The sequence below is a fragment of the Phoxinus phoxinus genome, assembly GCF_949152265.1.
Source record: "Phoxinus phoxinus genome assembly, chromosome: 19".
Taxonomy (NCBI): domain Eukaryota; kingdom Metazoa; phylum Chordata; class Actinopteri; order Cypriniformes; family Leuciscidae; genus Phoxinus; species Phoxinus phoxinus.
In genome coordinates, this window is record NC_136894.1 from 7,463,738 (window position 1) to 7,478,849 (window position 15,112).

Sequence of the window (15,112 nt, forward strand, 5' to 3'; positions counted from 1 at the left end):
ATGAGTCACTACCTGATGACTGATTTTTACGGCCACCTTCAAGATAACATCCGAAATTATGGCGGAAGATAATGTGCTAAGTAATTGGGTGAAAATTACGTGCTGTCACTGCAACTGAAATAAATCAATCAATCTTGTGATTTCTATTCTATAAAAGACACAAAAAGATGTCTCTCTCTTCAAACAGCAAATGACCCAGAATGTTGGACTTTCAATAGTCAAACCAAATGTGACTCCACGAGGCTTTTCCACACCAGGATTTCTGTCCAGAAAGTTCCTGGCTGATCAGTGACTCGTGTACGTAAAGGAAACGGCTCCCCTATGTGACATTTCTAATGTGATGAGTGATAGTGCAGATGGAAGATGACGAAACTCTTGAAATATTTAAGTCCAGTCACATGGTAGAAATCCACAGGAAGTTGGGAAATGACCTATTTACTTCCATCTCTACACCTGCTGATATAATCCACTGGAGTCTGTAATATAAAGAGTCAGATGTGCGACTAATTGTTTATCATTTTTAAGTCTATTTCTAATGTATAATCTATTTAGGTAGGAAACCATAGCACTGAGCCTATAATATGGAGGTCAATGGAGACCAGAAGCTGTTAGGTTACTGACAGTGTTTAACATAGATTTATTTTGTGTTCAGCAGAATAAAGAAATTCATACAGGTTTGGAACAACTTAAGGGTGAGAAAATGATGACTGACTTTTCACTTTGGGTGAATTGTCGCTTTAAATGACTCTGGTACAAAGGTGGAAGTCAGATTTTCCAGATTGCACAAGTCTGGGCTGGTTTGTCTTTATCTGCAGTGCCATCTGCTGGATCGGCTCGTGTGCTGGGGGATCTGGACTGTATCTGGTACAACCTTTTATACTGTATGGGTACTACAACCAATCTTTTTTTGCAGTCAATGGGTCCAACCATCATAGTTGAGGTTGGGCATTTAACCGTTGTGTCGTCTGTGCCAACTGATTTTGAATTATTGTATTTAAATTGAGAGTAACATTAGATGGACCACATAATTTAACTCTAGGATCTTTAGACTGCACAAGTCAGTTTATGGTGAAAAATTGGATGTAATAAAATGCAAGACTAAAAGTACTTAGCTCTGTGAATTTTTGCAGCTTTGACTAAAATAGCTTTTCGCTGAAAAATGAAAGTTAAAAAGATACATAAGATACATGCGATATATACATTATATATACAAAATGGGTTTCGCACATGAATCCAATTCGATCGTGTTTGGCTTTCTTACGTTTATAAATTTGAATAACGTTACGCATTTAAAATGGCTTTAAGCCACAACATTTTGTATAAGATGTCTTAGTTTATCTAACGTTATATGAAAAATAAAATGAATAAACTGTTTTACTTCATTGTTATAAATATGAGTGTACATTCTTCCAACTAGTGGCTGGCCAAAATTGCATGCAGCTAAAATAATAAAGGTGACAATTTATGGTAACTTAAAATAGATCTACATGCCACTGCGCTATTACATTTAGTCATTTAGTCATAAGTATTACATTTTTATCTGTAATAAATTCATCCAACTGTAGTGCAGCTTCGTTTATTTTAAAAGGGAGCTTGCAGTTTTGTCGAGTCTAGGCTGGTGTCGCTAGGCGTTATTTTTAGGTGGGCGTGGCTGCGTTAACGGACTGGACTCCTCTCATTGGTTCAGCTCGCTTTCAGTGACGTGTTCGCGACCGTTGAGATGGCTCTGGCAACACCGAAGTGAGCAAGCGCTAAATTCAAAATTTTCAAACAGCTGAGGAGCGCGTGGCGTGTGAGAGAAAGCGGAGAGACTTTTACTCCCTCACCTGACAAATAAAGAAGAAAAACATAAAGGATTGTGCTTTAATTTAAGCTTGTTGTAACATATATTAGGATGGACCCATTTACTGAGGTGAGTGTCTTTAGTGACAGCTTATTTGGTCGTTAGATTATTAGGGAGGGTGTTGATATAAAATAGCTCGCCTCTAGTCGCCATCAACTGCATTTACCTTTATTTAGCAATAAAGGTCTGTCTTCTGTCGTTACTTATTATTTTATTAACTAATTAAATTACGTATTCGCCTATAACGTTACTTTATTGTTTAGCTGTTTTGTTTTTGTATCGTTTGTGTAAAGCTAAGTTAATGCTTATCTAACGTTACTTGGTCATAATCTAGCATAAACATTACCTTTTTTGTCAGACTTAAGTTACCTCTAACGTTAACTTACATTGTTCTAATAATGTGACTTTAAATCACTTGACATCCTTTACGTCTTGTTGTTTTGCCTAAATTGTTTTTGTATATTTTCTGAAAACGTTACCTATTGTTTTTTTAAAACATTTTCGTATCGAAATGCTAAGCAGGCTCTGAACAAGGACTGTGCTTTCAGTCTTTATGAAATTTGCATTCAATATATGTCTGCACTTTAATATCATGCATTCGAAAATACAATGTTTTTGAATAAGGAAAAAAAGATTAGCTGTCAGGGTTGTGGCCATAACTTGCGGCTGGTTGAATACAGGAAGCCTGGTTTGACCAATAGGATTCATCTGCTGGGTCACATGACCCAAATTCCATGGACATGAAATCCTCACTAACTGAAATTTCGACTCATTCCCTGGGAGACGGCCAACCAACAGCCACACTCTAGGAATGTGTTTGGTCTTGCTCAGTTACTGGGCTGTTAATCATGTGTGTGTGTGAGATGTTCTGCTAGAATGAGCTGCTCTGCTAGAATGAGCTGCTAGTTTGTTCACACTTAGAAGATGTGCAGTGCAGATAAATGTGGCTGTGCATGGAAAAAAAGGATTTGAAACTTTAGATACTTGAATGTTATTTTTGCCTTTAACTCTTGTGTATTTTTTTGGTCAATAAATGAGTTGTTCATAGCCTTCACATTTTAAATTGATGTGTTTTAATTGACATAATAAAAAACTGTCTGTTTGTTTAAATATAAGCTCTGTCAAATGGGTTATAGTAATATAGTGAATACATGTCATTTTGCTCCCTCAGAAACTGTTAGAGCGCACACGTGCTCGTAGAGAGAATTTGCAGAGGAAGATGGCTGACAGACCAACGGCGGCCAACCGTCCAATGGCAAAAAGGACAAGGGATCCTCTTGCAGATACAAACAGTGTCATAAGTGAGCCGACCATTGAAAAAGGTTCAGTTTTGTTGAACTTTTTTGTTGCATGCTGTAGATGCACATCAGATGTTAGAGATGCACATATGCCTGTATATGTACATCAAATGTTTTATTACTTGCATTTGAAATCCTTAAAACATGTTTTTCTTTTTTGAACAGCACTTCCCTCCTCCAAGCCGTCCCCCTCAAAGCGTCGTTGTTCAGATGAAAATGCTCTCCTTACTGGAGAAGAAAACAAGCAACCGTTGGCCCTAAAATCGACAGCCTCTGAGCCCATGACAGACAAGAAGCCACCCCTGGCACCAAGCACTGTTCGTGCTGTGCCCGTGGAGCATAGGTCTGCTCGTTGTACACCAGAACCAGAGGTGCTGCCCACTCGACCACCTCCAGAAACTAAAAAGATGATGGTGTGCCCTCCACAGTCTCCAGCAAAAAGCACAGACACTGCAATGAAGCACACCGCTTTAGATGGAGCCAGAGAGACTCAGAAAGATTGTCCAACCAACATGAGATCTCGTCTACAGAGACTGGCTGAACAGAGGCAGTACTGGGACTCAGAGGGTAGGCAACTCTCTCTAGTTTCTTTTCGTCTTGTTGGTCACAGTAACCCCGCCCCCAGCCCCTGACGCAAGCGGTTCTTACTTCTAGCCCAGCAATGTTTTGGTGCTACTTAAGAACCACTTTTACTGGTTCGGAGCTGGTGCTTTGGTGGTCGAAAAACAAAGAACCGATTTGAAACTAGGCTCTGGCTCCGAACCAGCACCAGCTCTGCCTTGGTGGAAAAGGGGTTTCTGACTTATGCATAAAACCTAGTTACAAATGTATACACCATTCACTATATTGCCCAGATAGCCCAGTTTATTGGTTCAGGGTGTTTGTTTTGTATTTGGCCTTTATGGAGGGATCACATCAGCCAACTGTGCCATTAATAGTGGTTGGCTGATTTATCGCCAAGCACGTTATTTGCCATTTTTAGTTATCAGCAATGGCCGATTGTCAAAGTTTTGTCTAATAATAGAAAGTAAATGCTAATAATATTGTTTTAATGTACTGTCGTCTTTCAGAAAATACATATCTATATAATTAAAACAAGTCTTTAAACGTTTAATTCCACAAGTTCACAAATTTCTGCAAATCCATGGTTTGGATCTTTTAAAGTTTTGGTTGCACTGTTTACATGTGTTTGTTTTATGTTTTACATTTTTTTAATTGAAAATATCATAATGTGATTACAATATCAAGAAGTTATTATAAAATAATAAAAATCTGCAGTTATGTTTGTTTAAATAGTGATATTATTGATATTGTCTAAAGACTACCCTGCTCTCAAATATCTCCATCGGCCATCAAAAAAGCTATAACAGTTGACTACTAGCCATTAATAGAAGTCAGATTTTCCAAATTCAAAGTTTTCATATATTCTGATGGAATAAAAAAAAAAAAAATAATGGATGAAAGTTTAAAGCTGCCGTCGGCAACATTTTTTTTATCAAATTCAGTGAAATTGACACTATAATCCGACAGAACAACACAAATAAGGTGGTTTTAGAAAAAAAACGAGCTTCTAACTCCACCTGGAGCGTGTTATTTTGTTTTGCAAAAATCCACCACTCCCGGATCATCAGGTCTAATCAGCGCAGGGGGATGTGAGATCTGACTGTCAATCACAGGTTGTGCACAAATCACAGATCCCCCTCCCTCGCGCAGACGCGGACGTTACAATATCACATGCACACGACACGCCTGAAGTTCGCCTGAAGATTGTACGAAGCACGATGGCAGAGAGAAAATCTAATAACAAGCTTCCAATTCCTGTTATTGCTATCTATGGATAGATTAGCCAGGGCAGCCTACCTCCGAGTCTATGGTGTTGATCGATGCTGAAGACGGACGCGTTCACAGAAAATCAGGTACACACGCACTGACGATGCGCGGGTGCTCGTTGGTAGTGGGGTAGGGGCATGAGAGTTGTAAACATTCAAAATTTTGTCTAAGCCCACTCAATCTGCCAGACTTGCCGACGGCAGCTTTAAATAGCCATTTTACTAGATTGTGTTGTTTAATTAACTTAGACTGGTACTGTAAAACCCGTTGACCACTCTTTTAAATGTAATGCATTTTATCTTCATTTTAAAAATGAATGAGAAGTTTACATTTATAAGGTTCTTCAGAAGACAAAAATCTAGAAAAAAATGTGATTGTATAATAATGACTCTCAGGATGATAAATATCTAACTATTTATTAAATGTAAAATTGTGCTTTCAGGGACCTCAGAAACAGTCCCGGAGAGCGTAGTCATGTCTCCTCTGAAATCTCAGAAAGTGGATCTCCCTCCTGCTACTCCAACAAGCTCTGAGTTCTCCGTTGGAAGAAAGGGTAGGCTTGCAAACCTTGCCGCCACAATCGGCACCTGGGAAGATGACCTTGGACATCCGCCCATTCGCCGGGACAATGCACAAGCACAGCCTGGCACGACCTGTGTGCGCCCACCAGTCAGTAAAGTGACGGGTAACAGTGAGCGACTTCAGTCTGCCCGGCCAGCTCCACACAAGTCTGTTGACCAGCAGGTGGGTCACGTCAACAACAGATCCTACCCTATGCTGCTTTTTTTTTTTTTTCATATGGTTTTATTTGGGTTGTCAACTGTCTGAATGTTTTTTGTTGGTGAGAGAGTAAAAATAATCTTAAGACCTAGCATTTCAGTATGTTATGGTATTATTACATTGGTAAAAAGTTATAATGCTTATGGGAGATTTTTGTTCTTATAGTCAACAGTTTATTCTCCAGTCAAGTCAGCCAGATTGGTTCCCCCTAGTCCTCAGAAGACCGATTTGCCTCAGCCCAGACTTGCTCAAGCAGTACCCTCTCCTGTTTCCAGCCCACTGAAGATTTACTCCTCCACCCAGCCCTCCAGTCCACTTAAATCTTTGGCCGCATCTCCCTCTAGTCCCCATAGAGATTACATCTCTCAGAGCCCCCTGAAGAACCAGGGCCCATCTAAGTTAAATTCTGGAGCAACACTTAATTCAAGCCCTGCAAAACCAATTTTGACACCTAAACCCTCTTCTACTGCTGATGCTGCTGTGGTGCCTCAGGGCCGTGAGAGGTTTACCAAGGACACAACACCCTTACAACACAAAGGCCCAGCTGGAACTCCTGGTCAGTGGAGTTTCTCCTCTGCTTGTTGTTATTGTTAAGTGCATGACTGTGGACTTATGTTTGCTTATGTTGACCTTTAGGTGGCGTCAAGTCATTTTTGGAGCGTTTTGGAGAAAGGTGCCAGGAGCGTAACCAGAACTCTCCCTCCGCATTAGGAAGTCAAGGCCACACATCGACGGTTACTCCCTCTGCCACCTCTAAGTCCAGGCTGCTCCAGGAGAGGCTGGGGGGCGCCCAGGCCACCTCCACAGCGGCGGTCCTCGCTCAGAAGCAGAAAATGGTATGTATTAACTATTTTAAGTGCATGTTTGTTGAAATGCATATAGCACTATATTTATTTATTTATTTGCATTAATAGGAACGAGAGGCAGAACTGGCACAAATTCGTAATCGATTTCAAAAAGGCAACATGTTGAGGAGTAAAGAGGATCTCAATGAGGTCAAGAATGACCATAAAAATGAGGTTTGCTATCATGTTTGCTGCTGCTTCAAGTTAGGACAGTATCACACAATCTGAGATTAGTCCATATTGTTGTGTAATACATATTGTAAAAAAAAGTTTTAGCTATATGAAATGGTAAAATATATCACAATTTCCTTGTCTCCTATTTAATGCTTATTTATTTATTTGTTTGTTTGTTTATTTTTACTCAGTAATTTTACCCTGTTCTTGCTATGAACATATTCATACAACTTAATGGCATAAAACCAAATAAATAAATAAATGGCAATATTAAAAGAGAAATTTTGAATACAACAGGCTTTTAGCAGATATTCAAATTATCACTTTGATTTGAACTATTAATTTTTCCAGAAACCATTCAGTTTCTGTACTTTAAAAACCCAGTACTTTAAGTTCTTCTATCCATTGCTTAATATTAATGTTACCATTTCTTATCCTCAGGCAACTGAGCTGCCTGCACAGAGTCAGACTTCTGTGCCACTGCGTGATGACGAGCCTTCTTCACCAGTGCCTGAAGTACCCAACCGCCCTTCTAAATCTAATGGAAAAGGTATTTTATTAGATTAACCATAATATAATTTAATGCTCTGTTCTTCTAAAGCATCAGGCCACTGTTCTGTTGGCAATTGTTAATTAGCCACACTCCGCATATGCTGTGTTTTCATCTGGTTGTTTTGTTTGCTGTACCACTATAGTGGCCCTCATGTTTATTGAAATATGAGTAGTTAAACATTCTGTCCTCTTTTAGACATAGAGTGTGCTCTTCCAAGCCCTAAGAAGAAAGTTGAACTCCTAGTAGAGATGCCTACAGTGAAAGAGCAAGAGGAAGTGAAAGGTATGTCTATAAGACAGATGTGGTGTATGTTATGCTGTGTTTTCTGTATATTCAATATACCGGTACATATCTCCATATGTATGCATCAGTCAGATAAAGTATTTCAAACGAACATTTGCCAAGTAGATGTTTAATGCAAGAAGTTAAATGCACTATGAGGTTAAAAATAATCTCATCATATTTTCGTGAAGTATTATGTTTTTATATCTATTGCAAATTAATTCTAATTGAGATTATATCTCTCATACTTTAAATATTATATTTACAAAATAATTCTAAATTTTATTACCCCTGAAATCATGGTGAAATAAAGATATTGTGAAAATTGTATATTGCTAATTCCCATGACATGTTTTTGATGATGGATGTTCTTGTCGTCATTGCAGAAGAAGAGGAAATGCATGAGATTGAGATGAACGTGGACGGCTCTGTTAACTCTGAGGTGATAAATGAGCTGTTTGATGGAATACTGGAGGAAAGTGAGGACCAAAGTGATGAAGAGGATGAAGATGCTCTGAATATCTCCTCCATGTCACTCCTTGCTCCGCTTGCAGAGACCGTAGCAGCTGTGGTCAAGAGTCCAGAAAGAAAGCCTATGGTGAGCCCTGAGGATGTTCATTTTTAAGTTAAACAGTGATAGCACCAAATAATCTGATAACTAGAGTTACATTCATCAATTTAACTTTTATTTTGGTCCAGACATCGACTCCTGCCAGCTCATTCATTGAAAAGAGTTCCACCCCTGAGAATGTTTCCAGACCCAGTAAGTTCCAAAGGACACGAATGCTACGAGCTGGATCATCTGACAGCATTGATGTCATAGATGAGCAGCAAAACCAGAACCTTCTCTACAGGTACGCTTCTGCTCGTCTCTCTTCAAGCAACATTCAAACTGATTTGTTCTGTATTAGTTGTATAACCAGTTGTTTAATGAGTGGTTGTTTGCTTTCAGCATTGATGCCTACAGATCCACAAGGGTCAAGACCGAATCTGAGAGGCCTCATGTTAAACAGGTGATCGTGAGGAAAGAGGATGTTTCTCTGAGGATGGAGATGAATGGGAGTCCCAGTCACATCAACATCAAGCAGAAAATGAAGGTCCGTTCAGGAAAGGTTCTTTCTTTGCCCCCATCAATTAAAAACTAAACTAAACCATGCATTTTTTTTTTTTTTTAAAGAAATGTATGTTGCGCAGACCATATATTTACAATAATGCACTTAGCAGATCCTTTTATCGAAATCAAGTAGAGCATTGGTTCCCAACAGGGGGGTCGTGGCCCACAAGGGGACCTCAGTGAGCTCTGTGGGGGGTCGCGTCATATTTTGAAAAGTTTTGAGCAATGAGCATTAAATAAAAGTCCTTAACTTTTTCCGTTCAAAATTGACTAAATTTATATGATGAGCGAGTTCATCATGAATCCATTTTCCAATCTGTGTTTTTGTCTTATCCTGAACCACTATGGTACTCCTATAATAAGTGTTTGCATTGGGACTATTTTACACTGGTTCGGATCGCTGCCGTTGCGGAGTAGCCCAGTGCCTGCGTGACTCGTCATAGACGTACACAGAGAGAAGTAGTTCCGGCTATTGTGTTCTTCCGAAAGACGCATTATTCTGTTAATAAACGCAAGTTTATTATCGCTCGCTATAGCGCCAAAAATAAAGCCTCACAAATAACATGCCAGTATTGAGGTCCCAGACAGCGGTCATTGAGTAATAGCCTATAGCTATTCTTTCTTTTTTTTTACCTACACACCAGTGTGAATATTTTTGTTATTGCATTTCAAATAGGGCCAATTTATAGACTACTCCTAGGCTTACGTTTTTAAATTACAAAGAGCCTACTGATGTTTTTGTTATTGTATTTTCAATATTATAGGCTATTATTTGTGCATAAACATATCTGGTTATAGTAAACATACCTTTTGTTTGAAAACAACATATTTTGTCATCCTTGCTGCAAGCTTACAAGAGTGATAATATCATTAAATGTGAAGGGGGTCCTAAAATATTTTTTGGGGAAAAAGGGGGTCTCAGACAAAAAAAGGTTGAACCACTGAAGTAGAGGAACAAGCGATTTGAGCGAGCCAGCAATACTTTTAGTATATACAATGGTTGCTTTATTAGAAAACAAGCTATAGCGGAGAAGAGAATTGCAGATAAGGAAAAAGGATTTGTAAGAAAATATGCAATATGTACATATTATGTGCTGGAACCTGGTAGTTTGACTTAGATCTGAGGGGAATTTATGATGCCATGTTGTGTTCTCAGATGTTGACCAATGAGATGAACCTGCAGCAGACTGTGATCCACCAGGCTAGTCAGGCTCTCAACTGCTGCACAGATGAAGAACATGGGAAAGGATCTCAGGTGGAGGCTGAGGCTGAAAGATTGTTGCTTATTGCCAGTAAGTGATACTTTCCTTATTGCACTCCACGGGTGAATATCAGAATTATTTCTTAGACTTGTAGTAATCACTTCTTTTGTTTGGCCTCAGCTGAAAGGAGGGCAGCCCTCAAGGCTGAGATGGACAGACTAAAAGCAGAGGGTCCAATGGCCCAGAAGAAAAGCTCAAGCAGTGCCCAGGATATGGGTATACCTGCTTCTAAAGGGTCCATCTCACTGCTGGAGCTGCGACTCCCTCTAAAGGCCGACTTTATCTGCTCTTCCTCCAACAAGCCTGGTAGGAAAGTTTCTGTATTTATGTATAGCTACTTTTTGTTTTACGTCTTCATGCCCAATCAGACACTCACTCATGTCATCTTTTTGATGCAAGATTGTGGAAATCATTACTTCTTTGTGATGATCCGTGCTGGAGCCGAGAACACAGTGGCAACTCCTCTTGCAAGCACACGCACTGGTCTAAGTGGCGATGCTTTGACCTTCACCACCAAATTCACTTTGTAAGTGTCATTTCCTATCAAACCACTCTTGACATCCCTGTCATCTCAGTGTAGTGTTTTTCATGTTACTTTCTGCAATGTGCAGGTCTGATGTCTCTAATGACTTTGAGATTGATATTGAGGTCTACTGTTTTGTAAGTACAGCTTTTTAATGTACTTTCAAGTGAAATGCATGTTTGCATACAAATGATCTTAGTAAATAGTAGATAGTAAATCTTTATTTTTCTCTTAGGTTCAGAAACGGGAGCTGAACTCTGACAAGAGGAAAAAAAACAAGTCAAAGGTAGATTTTAGTTGTACTATATTACAGTAGCTTGCTATACATGGAAGTGTAGTTTGTAAAACTTTAACAACTTACTAAGTTTTAATGAACGCTACTCTAAAGAGCAGTGGTCAGCGTGTCCAGATTCTCCTGAGGCATTTCCATGACATGGAAGCATGCTTGTCGGTATGCTGTTTCAAAATCATCACTTGCTGGTGTGCAGGCAGTTAATTCGATTTTAAACAAGCGTTTTTAATATCTAGTCTAGTCGGTCTAAACAGTGCACGGTGAAGGGTATTTTTATTAATTCGTTACTGTATTCGTAAAAAAGGCATTTTGTCTCGGTTTCAATAGTACTTTATAGACATATTTGTGTATAATGAGCTCTTATAAATATTGTTCACTGTATTTTACATTGAAATAAACTTCTCTCCCCAGGCTATCACACCAAAAAGGTTCCTTGCCATGTCTGTAAGTAGCCAATTCACTTAAATTCAAGACATACTACCTGTCAAAAGTTTGGGGTAGTAGGACTAGTAAAACTGGTAAAAACTCCAGGTAATGGCTGAATGAAAATTCAGCTTTGTCATCACAGAATAAATTGCATTTTAAAATGTATTCAAACAGAAAAGTTATTTTAAATTATAATAATTTTTTCACACTATTACTTTTTTACTTTCTTTAATGAAATAAATGCAGTCTTTGTCAGCACAAGAGACTTCTTTCAAAAACATTACAAAATCAAACCAACCCTGAACTTTTAAATGGTAGTGTAAAGTAAATGCCATGAGTATTAACCTCATAGTATTATCCAAATCATTATTCCATACACCACTACAGTTACACAGTGATTATACAAAGAAACTCAAACATGATGCTCAAAAGAAAACCATGTTTTAAATGCATTGGTCAATAATCTGCAAAAACGGTATACTGTTGCAAAACTATCAAGAATCTGTTTTCAAGGCCAAATTCATTCTTTCTCTGGGGAAAAAAAATCCAGTCTTTCATCTTGGTTTAAGGTTAATTAAGGGATTTAATCTCTGAAACCTAGACTGCAACAAATCTACGTTTTTTTTTTTTTATAAAAATCTTCTCCCTTGGCCAAATTAAAACAATAAACAAACAATGAAACTCTTTTACTGTTTGTATAAGCCTGAAGTTCCTCATCTATCTGTAAACAATAATTTCACCATGTGCATGATTTGTTCTTTGTTCAGCATGTAATATTGCAGTGCCATAACATTATTTTGTTTTAAATGATGATTTATTTTGATTTTTTTCTGAAACTTTGCCTTCTCCATTTATTAATTATAGAAGAGCAACCTCCAAACACCTGGTGAGTATTAATTGCCGTTTAAATGTAGTTCAAATTAACTAACATTTTAATGGTTATTAAATTATTTATTTTGTGTATTTATTTTCAGTTATGGCTAGCCCCGGTGGTCCAAATGCAGTGCGCACCAGTAGCTTTGTACTCGTTGGATCACACAAGCTAACTCTAGCCTCCATTGGGAAAAACAAATTTCCATTGGAGAAGGTACTTTCCTCCCTTTGCATCCTTTTTGATATCAACTCTTGCTCAAATGAAATACTAACACCAGCACCTGGCGAAACACACTAGATCTAATGCTTGCTGGCGTCAAAGAGGGAGAGGTTTAAGCACAGCACTAGTGTTCACACCAGCCTAATACAGTTAACACTGCTTGTTTTTCTTGCACCGTGCTGCCTTTTGTATTTACCAGACTCTTTCACATGCAGTCATTTCTCTCTTTTAGATCAAATATGAAAGGAGTGAAAGAGAGCTGCTCAGTGACATGTTTCACAACAAGGTTGCTATATTTGCTCTGTGTTTAGTAACACGGGTTGTTATGTGTCTGAGAATTTAGCTAACAAGGCTTGGTGTCTTTTTGGTAATACTCATTGTCACTTTAAGCTGCTTATTTATAATCCTGTGTGCACATCAATGTCTTTGTATTTGTGTGTGTGCTAGTTCTGTTTTCTTTATTCCTTCAGGCAAATGTATAGCCTCTAATGTATCTTTCTCTCTCTTGCTTTAAATGATGCTTCTGTTGGAAATGCTTGTTCTTAGTGTCCTATCTCGCTACAGGTACCTTTCCTTTGTCCTTTGGAGGGGCACGTTTACCTGAAAATGCATTGTGAGGTTGGCTCACGGATAGAGGAAAGGGGCTTTCTGGTGAGTCTTTATTTTGAAAGTCTAAAGAATGATAAATTCTCATCCTTCCATTAAATATCCAGTCATTGTTGGATAAACTCGATCAGTAGATAACCAGCACCCAGTTATCCAAAAGTAATTGGCTATTGGATTGGATCAAATCTTGAAAATGCGTTGTTGAAAAAAAATTAATTAGATAAAAAAAATCTAATACATCAGTTTGTTCAAAATGTTTTAGTAAGATTGGGATACCTTTGATCCAGAAAATCAGGATTATCCTGATCCCAGCAGAAAGTGTAATAACTTTAAAACTGGTCAAAAATATGAACATGTATATACATGCATTTATAAATATTTTGTATTTCTCTCTTGATTAGTTTAACTGTAAAAGTAATAAATTAGAAGTCCATAGGAGATGGATGAAATTAATTTGAATGCTTTTGCGTTCTCTTGTAAATGTTTTACGTTCCCCTAGGAGAGTTCTTTGCGAATTAATGCAGTTTCTTGGTGGGAAAAAAAAAGTTTGCGAGAGAACAAAAGCATTAAAATATATTATGTTTATCTCATTTAATTGTAGGGGTCTGGTTGTTTAAAAGAAAATGGAAGGGGGTGTTTGTTTCTTTTGTTTTCTGTCTCCTCAAATAAAACGCTTAGTTACCCCACATTGAGTCTTCTACTAGAGTAGGCTAGCAGCCTACATTGTGAAATGTAACCCCATTTGGAGCACTAGTAATCCAGATATGGTAATCTGAAAAGGTGTGTATCTGGATCAGGGTGATCGAATCCTATTTTCCTTTGGAAAAACTGGCGCTTAAGTGAGATGGATTACCTAACCTAGTGAGGTTGTCTTTTATTTGCAGACTATGTTTGAGGATGTCAGTGGATTTGGAGCCTGGCACAGGAGGTGGTGTGTCCTTTCAGGATACTGCATCTCTTATTGGACCTACCCTGACGATGAAAAACGGAAGGTAGGCCTACTATAATGGTTTTGTTTTTTTAGATGCTCTTTTACATAGCATTAAAATGAACACGTTCTTCCTCTTGCAGAATCCAATTGGTCGTATTAACCTTACCAACTGTACCAGCCGTAAAGTGGACCCGGCAAACCGAGAGTTCTGTGCCCGGCCCAATACCTTTGAGCTCATCACTGTGAGACCACAGAGGGAAGATGACAGAGAGACCCTGGTCAGCCAGTGCAAGGACACACTGTGTGTTACAAAGTAAGACCCAATTAACAAATGTGAATTATTCTGCTTTGATGAAGATCAAGTCCTAAATCAAAACCTGACTTTGTAATATGCAGGAACTGGCTGAGTGCTGACACTAAGGACGAGAGGAATCTGTGGATGCAGAAGCTCAACCAGATCTTGGTGGACCTGCGCATGTGGCAGCCAGATTCATGCTACAAACCCATGTGAGCCTGCTCTCATCTGACACCATCGGCCAGACATATCCTCGTCTGACTTTCACATTGACTGCATACATGTCTGATTTGGAAGTGCAATATGGCATTAGTTACAGACCGTTTACAGATCCATTTTACAAGTTCTTCATTATAAATTTGACAAAAGTCAAATGTATATGATTAAAAAAATCAATAAAGCCATAAATGAAAAGACTTCTCGATATTAAAGCACAAAATGCTTTGCCTTACAAGGGTTTTCAGGTATGTTCTAGATATGTTTAAATTAGAATGGCTTTCTTAAATACTAATGAAAGTTTGTTTGCTTTTTAAACTGTTGATTTTGTGTATTTAAATGTCTTTTGCATGACTGCTGTCTGCTGAGATACCTGCTGTATTCAGATTTCTCTGAGTATTCTTCAAGACCAGCAAGATGGGGTGCAATATCCTAAATTTTTGAATGAACCATACACTTAATGTCATTACTTTGTGGTGACACATTTGATTCCTATTCTAAGTTGAACTTCAGAAACCCATGATATTTTGTAAGCAAGGTATATATGCTGTCATAGGGGGATGACTTACATTTTTTGCTCGTCCGTCATGGGAATCAGAGGGTTTGGTTGGAAAATGTATATTTTTGTTTACTTGGATAACTAAAGGGAATGGGGGGGTTTTCCCCTCCTTTTTGGACATTTATGGGCAATGTGGTTCAAACACTGCAGACAATTCATAACACAATTAGATCTTTCCTTCATAACAGCT

General features: G+C 38.4%; 1 protein-coding gene across 8 annotated transcripts; it reads left to right on the forward strand.

Annotated features, from left to right (window-relative positions):
- Positions 1–1,610: 1,610 nt before the first annotated feature.
- Positions 1,611–14,881, forward strand: anln (anillin, actin binding protein). Of its 8 annotated transcripts, none has more exons than XM_079589916.1 (26): positions 1,611–1,912; positions 3,015–3,165; positions 3,307–3,708; positions 5,414–5,715; positions 5,917–6,307; positions 6,388–6,587; positions 6,666–6,770; positions 7,212–7,320; positions 7,519–7,605; positions 7,992–8,203; positions 8,305–8,459; positions 8,558–8,702; positions 9,876–10,011; positions 10,102–10,287; positions 10,381–10,507; positions 10,593–10,641; positions 10,740–10,790; positions 11,208–11,240; positions 12,087–12,108; positions 12,197–12,309; positions 12,548–12,601; positions 12,880–12,966; positions 13,806–13,913; positions 13,993–14,165; positions 14,249–14,359; positions 14,750–14,881. In XM_079589916.1, exons 1-26 carry the CDS (start codon positions 1,895–1,897, stop codon positions 14,757–14,759), a joined length of 3,537 nt encoding a protein of 1,178 aa, XP_079446042.1. In that variant the 5' UTR covers positions 1,611–1,894; the 3' UTR covers positions 14,760–14,881. The 8 variants fall into 8 exon arrangements, with proteins under 8 accessions (XP_079446042.1, XP_079446039.1, XP_079446045.1 ...); XM_079589913.1 differs by lacking the exon at positions 14,750–14,881 and adding an exon at positions 10,893–10,955 and having other exon boundaries at positions 14,249–14,532; XM_079589914.1 differs by lacking the exon at positions 14,750–14,881 and adding an exon at positions 10,893–10,955 and having other exon boundaries at positions 1,703–1,912; positions 3,015–3,144; positions 14,249–14,532.
- The last annotated feature ends 231 nt before the right edge of the window (positions 14,882–15,112 follow it).

Coding starts and splice junctions, on each gene's coding strand:
- anln (XM_079589913.1), top strand. Junction 6,771..7,211: donor AGAATGACCATAAAAATGAG/GTTTGCTATCAT, acceptor TCTTATCCTCAG/GCAACTGAGCTGCCTGCACA. Junction 7,606..7,991: donor AGAGCAAGAGGAAGTGAAAG/GTATGTCTATAA, acceptor TCGTCATTGCAG/AAGAAGAGGAAATGCATGAG.